The 6,000-nt window shown below is 53.0% G+C and overlaps 1 protein-coding gene across 1 annotated transcript; it reads left to right on the top strand.

The window, feature by feature from the left end:
* Positions 1-4,556: 4,556 nt before the first annotated feature.
* Positions 4,557-5,864, top strand: UCRPA7_1096 (putative nucleic acid-binding protein; the record flags this gene model as incomplete). The annotated part of the gene is made up of 3 exons (XM_007913685.1): positions 4,557-4,572; positions 5,069-5,357; positions 5,417-5,864. The coding sequence occupies 3 exons, from the start codon at positions 4,557-4,559 to the stop codon at positions 5,862-5,864; spliced, it is 753 nt and encodes a 250-aa protein (XP_007911876.1).
* Positions 5,865-6,000: the final 136 nt, after the last annotated feature.

The raw sequence follows: 6,000 nt of genomic DNA, 5'->3' as shown, positions 1-6,000 counted from the left end.
AGTGGAGGCATACTGTGCTGTGCAGTACTGCAAAATAAGGTAAGCTAAGGTACCTAGGTACCTAAGGTAGGTAGGTAGAGTTGCCCGTGCAGGGAAGCCTCATGGCAATAACCCTGTCCCATCCTGCCTCACCCCTGTCCTGCTTTTCAAGCCGCTCCCTGGGCCCTATCTGGCCTCGAGCTGGCCCTTCATTATCACAATTGAGGCCAAGCCGCCTCCCATGGATGCCCTCCCTATGTACTATCTATGTAACACCATCAGGTATCTAGCTATCTGTCGATGTCGAGTTTATCTGCATTTCCTGTTAGCGAGCACGAATAGACCGGTAGGTAACCTACCTGGGTAGACAGTGTCTGACAGTCGCACCTCGCCAGGTACCTGCCCAGGTAGGAAGACGGTCCTAGCGCGCACATGGCATCCGCCCATCTGGCATCTGCCCGCTGCTAGCCCGGGTCCCTCTCTTGCTGAGTGCCAGCTTCCAGCTACAGTACCTTAGGTGGGTGGCTCGCTAGATCGACTATATCTAAGGGGAGTACAAAGTGCACCTTTCTCACTTCATCGTGATACTGTACCTAGGTAGGTAGACGTCTACCTCTCTAAGTACGTGTTGAGGTTTAGGAGTGAGGAGCTCGTGTGAAGCCGGAGGTACCCTGGGTACCTAGGGGCTCAGCTCGCACTGTGGCGTTTCTTTTTCCTGCCAGTTCCACCTGCACCTGCACCTACGCGAGGACACCTGCTGCTGCACGACGCATGCCTGTACCTAGGTAGTCTATAGACTACTGTAAGTTTGCAGTAGACGGTCTTCTTTCCTAGGACCTAAAGTAAGGCCCCCCTGCTAATTTGCACTGTATCACCCCCATCCTCCCCTCCGAAAGTCCAGTCTACACGTGTAGGTAGGGCTCCCGCTCACTGTCTGGCTGGCACTTCCTCCTCCCCCTCCCTTCCTCACTCACCCTTACCTACTCTACCACTTACCACGCCTTATGTCTCCAGTCCCTGTACTCTCGCATCGCCCATCTACGCTTTCGATCAATTCGACTTCACCTTCCTTACCGACAGTCCTCAGCGACTCCATCGACTTGACATCTTGTGTCTCACGGCCACAGCGACGACAATTCCAGACCAAAAACCAAGACCAAGACGACGGCTGCCGCAACGGTCATCATCATCATCGTTCAACATCAACACCTCTCATACTCGGTTCTTTATCCTCGTCCCTCGCTTCTCGCCTCTCGCCTCTGACACCCCCCGGTCTAATTGTCTTGCTTGTGAGAAGTTTACAGCCTCTTCTCAAACATAGATCCAGCCGTTCTTTTTCAAAAATCGCTCCTTGTCTGTTCTCCTTCGTTCCTTGACCAGGCTGTCACACTCTCTTGTGCTCAATTGTCTGCAGAGCTGGTCAATTGACTTCATCCTCCCTGCTTCTCTCGTCAAGTCCCCCTCGACACTTTGCGGACTCGGTCGCTGTGCTTCTGGTTGGCAAGCAGCTGCTCAGCTTCGGAGCCCGGCCTGTCATCTCGAATTCCACGCCTCACCTGCCTCACCTAAACGATATATATATATATCTTGTTGGACGCCTCGCGCCAGTTCTCGCGGGCATCTTTTGACGGCTCTCAGGCTACCATCACCTTCGCTAGCCCGTACCATTCATTCCCTTGCTCCCTGGTAGAATCCACCCCTCGTCGACCGAACATCTGAACGACTGCTCGACGTTTCTCTTCATAATGGACCAGCAGCAGCGTCCTGCCTCGCAGAAGCTGCCTGCCGGCTTAGCTGGTGTCTTGAACTCGCCCGAGGATCATCGAGACTCGGCCTACTTCTCTAGCACTGACGCCTCCAGCAAACGTGTGTTCTTCCTTGCGCGGCGCGCTTGACTGCCAATGGGCGCTTGTCATGCGCAAACACTTACAAGACTGACATTCTGATTTAGATACTTCAGCCGCCTCGTACAATGGGGTCAGCGCACTCAGCCCCGGAGCCTCTGGTTTCCATTCTTTGCCGTCCACTGACAAGACCCCGTCCCCCATCTCGACCAACCTCATCCCCCAGCCGCTCGTGTCGCCAATTACGAGCAATATGAGTGTAGCATCCATGGTCTCACCCACCACGCCCGGGAGCATTGATCTTCGACGCCAGGATCGGCTACAATCGCTCGATTCCGCGCCCAACAGCGCCACCTTCGCGGCCGACCAGCCACCGGAGCCAATCTCACGCCGTGAAAGCGTCGATAGCAGGATCAACCAAGGATTCGGCGACCTCAGGCTGGGTAACTCACCTTATGCCAGCCATAACCAGTCAACCACCTCCATCCAGAACAGCCTGCAGCAGCAACGAAATCCCAGGTCGGGCCTTGACACCCTGTCCGTTCACCGTATCTCCAACGGCTATCAGCCGAGCACGGAGCGCAATCCCGATGGGCAGCCCAAAATCATTAGAACCGCCCCTGCCATTACAGGACCCGCGACGAGCAATATTGCTCGAGCCGCTGAGCCGACCAAAGGTCAAGCCTGGGCTTTCCCCGAGGAGGAGATACAGAGATTGCCCTCATCAGCAAGCCAAAACCTGGTCGATTCCAGGCGGAGCAGTATCGCTGATTCCCTGGCCAGCAGCCAGTTTACTACCGAGTCACGGCTGCCACCCGGCCAGCGACGACTCGACGAAGGAATCGTCGGCCCTGACTTTCAACGGCTGTCAAGCGCTTCCGCCGAGTTTCCTGCAGTACATCACCACACCCTACAACACAAGCAGTTAGGAGATCTTCAGAGCGAGGAGCTTGGCGGAGGGGCTGGATCGCAACCTTATAGTCGGACACCAGAGTTGCGCATAAGCCATAAACTTGCTGAACGGAAGCGACGCACCGAAATGAAGGAGCTTTTCGAGCAGCTTCGGGATCTCATGCCGCAGGAAAGAGGCTCCAAGGCTTCTAAGTGGGAAATCCTTACCAAAGGTGAGTTGTGACCTACAAGATACAAGCCTCGTTTCCCAAATCTATTTTGTGAACTAATGTTTGCTCGGTCCAGCAATTGCCGAGCACCAGCGACAGGCCGACACGATCAAATACCTCCAGCACAATACCCAGAATGTAATGGCTGAGGTTGAAATGATGCGACGCGAATTAGCAGGGTTGAGGATGGAAAACAACCAGCTGAGAACCGAGCTGTCTGCCATCTCCTCTGGCCAAGCAGGCGGACCACATGCTTTGCAATCGGCGGACCCATATGCAAGGGGCGCCTCAAGGCCTGAGCTACCCCCTCTGAGATCATTGAGCAGCGGCATTGCCAACGGCCCTGAATCTATGACGGGAGTTCAATATGAGCAGCCGCGCGTGAACGGCTTCCGCCCTGCGGAGGGCCGTTTCTAATTACGACGACTTGACGTGGTCTCTCTGAGGGAAATATGACAATTGTCGTCGCCTCTCTGTTTACTGCGTATCGCCCCCTTATGTTTTATTATTAAACTCTGCGACATTCCCGTCGCTTCTTGGCTGGAGAAGGCTGGAGAATGGACAATGGTCCATCTGTCGAAGACAACCATCTACGAGGTTCACACGACGCGCGATATCCAGAGCGATACCTCGACCAATATTGTACCACACGACCGACGATCATGCCGACGATTTCTCTCTTATTACTCACACTCGCCATCCGTACGATGTCCTTACTTGGCCAAACGCCCTCCCTAGCGCAACTCAAGCGCAGTGTGTCATTAGAAATCGGGTGTTTCCAAGGAGTTTTGTGTGTTCTTCCTTATTTCATATTCTGTACAACTTTAGGTTGCGCCCGAGCGCTCGAGATTTGCGAGACAGGGGTTTATTTGGACCTGGGTGGTGATCAGTCACGTACGACGGACTTTGGCTTTTCTTTCCCTATCCTGGTGTGTGTGAGAGAAAAATATTCAAAAGGCTTGGATGGACGGCGAGGAAGGATTTGTGGAATTTGCGGCGGTATAATATTTCGGTTCAATACCGCTACTTCGTTTCGAAGTCTAGCTCACGGTCGGGCAGACTGACCTGTTGGCGGTCCTCCTGGGCCATTCACTATGTTATGGAAATTTGGGTCTGGTTTGAATGTATATACCCCCACGGCCCTGGTTGAGTGTTGGATACCTCAACGCGGTATGGGGCTGCGGATCTTTTGATTTCTCTACTTCGTCTTATATCTACTTGTCGTAGGATGTAGGGTACGCGGTTGCGTGTATAAGACGTGGTAGCTGTTGAGAAGATGGCCTGCGCCGCTTTGACTTTACTTCCTGAGCTCTCTAATTCATTCTTGTCGCGCTGGCAAAGGACCAAGATGCGACATCAGTTAAACTACTGATATAGGCAAGCATAGTTATATTTGTATGCATCAGGCAAACTGGAGATAACAGTACCCAGCCTCAATCTCCTCGGTAAAGTCGTCCTCGTGATTCTCCCGGCCTCGTTTTGAGACTTTATGACTGGATGGCTTTTATTTTGGAGCAAAGTTTTGGAGCAGAACATGTATAGATATTGACACGACGAGATCGCTGTTTTGGCTTAAGCTTCTGAACCAATTAAGACATCTGAAGTGAGGTCAATGAAGATGAGTTCAGGTACGTACTATAGCTAAGGAGGTTGTGATAGCTAGCCGCGCCGTCTCCATTTTGACTAGCGCCGGTCCTGGCTGGCGCCGCCTGCCGGCTATGACATTGCCCAAAGATTTTTTCTCCATCGCAAAAGTAACGATACACTCTAGCATGCTTCATTGTTGAAAACCTCCACGAGTCCGGATGAGAATTTCGGCACCTTCATTCACCGCTATACAACCCGATTGTCTCGTTTAAAAACCCAATCAAGACAGCGTCAGCATCACATCATGTATGTTGCATCGCCATTGAGAACCTCATGTCGCAGCTGCAGGATAGCGCTAATCATCTGTCAGGCATTCCCTTCGCCGCGCCGCCCTGAGATCTGCCATCTCTGCCTCGAGAGCAGCTGCAGTCAAGCCACACACGACCTCGTTTGCCGCACAATGGACTCGAGCGATTGAAACGCCATATGTTTCGGTGCTGGCAAATTCAAGATGGTTCTCGCATACCGCACGTATAGCGAATGACGTGGAAGATGTGGCCGACAAGAAAATCATTGACGAAGCCGTCCAGTCCGTTAGTGAGGGTGAGGCTTCACCCGAGGAGAGCCAGAGGTTCGATTCCGAGGGAGTCGACTCGTCTGCTGGATCTAAGAAAAAGGAGGACTCGCATCTCGAGACCCCGTATGGTTTGTTTGTACGGAACATGGTATTCGAGGCCAACGAGAGCCATCTGAAAGAGGCTTTTGAGAAGTATGGCGAAGTGGCACACACATCCATTGCCCGCGATGGTCGGGGATTGAGCAAAGGGTAGGTTCTCCCGTCCCCTAGTTGCCACTCTTCCGTAAATGCTAAACCGATATGCGCAGCTTCGGATTTGTTTGGTTTACGAAGGAGGACGCCATGAAAACCGCCATCGCTGAAGCGGACGGATCATTTTGGCACGGTCGGCGTATCATGGTCGCCCCGAGGGTGAAGACATTAAGCCGAATGTCGAACCCGCGGAGTGTTCCGTCCCAGTCTATCTTCATTGGCAACATCCCATACGAGACCACCGACTCTGAGCTCAACCGTCTCTTCAGCGAGTTGGAAAATGTCACCGATGTTCGTGTTGCTGTGGACCGCACCACAGGTTGGCCGCGTGGGTTTGCCCATGCCGACTTTGCAGACGTTGAGTCGGCCCAACGGGCCATGGCGCGGCTGCAGAACATGACACTTGGCGGCCGGAGGCTACGCCTAGATTTTGCGGAGGGCAATTCAAGGCGAAAGCGGCCTCAGCTCTCGGACACTCCTCCAGAGTTCACTGCCGAATCTTAGGACTCACTTCCAGATGCGTGGACTGTGATGTGGAACTACGGCAAGCATAACCACAATTCATCCAACCTCGGGGACAAGTCGAAACACATCTCCAGGTTTGTATATATAGTTATTAATGACATATCATACCATCGGG

This window comes from Phaeoacremonium minimum (assembly GCF_000392275.1).
Source record: "Phaeoacremonium minimum UCRPA7 unplaced genomic scaffold PA7_03_scaffold_61, whole genome shotgun sequence".
NCBI lineage: Eukaryota > Fungi > Ascomycota > Sordariomycetes > Togniniales > Togniniaceae > Phaeoacremonium > Phaeoacremonium minimum.
This window is presented reverse-complemented; position numbering and strand designations above follow the sequence as displayed.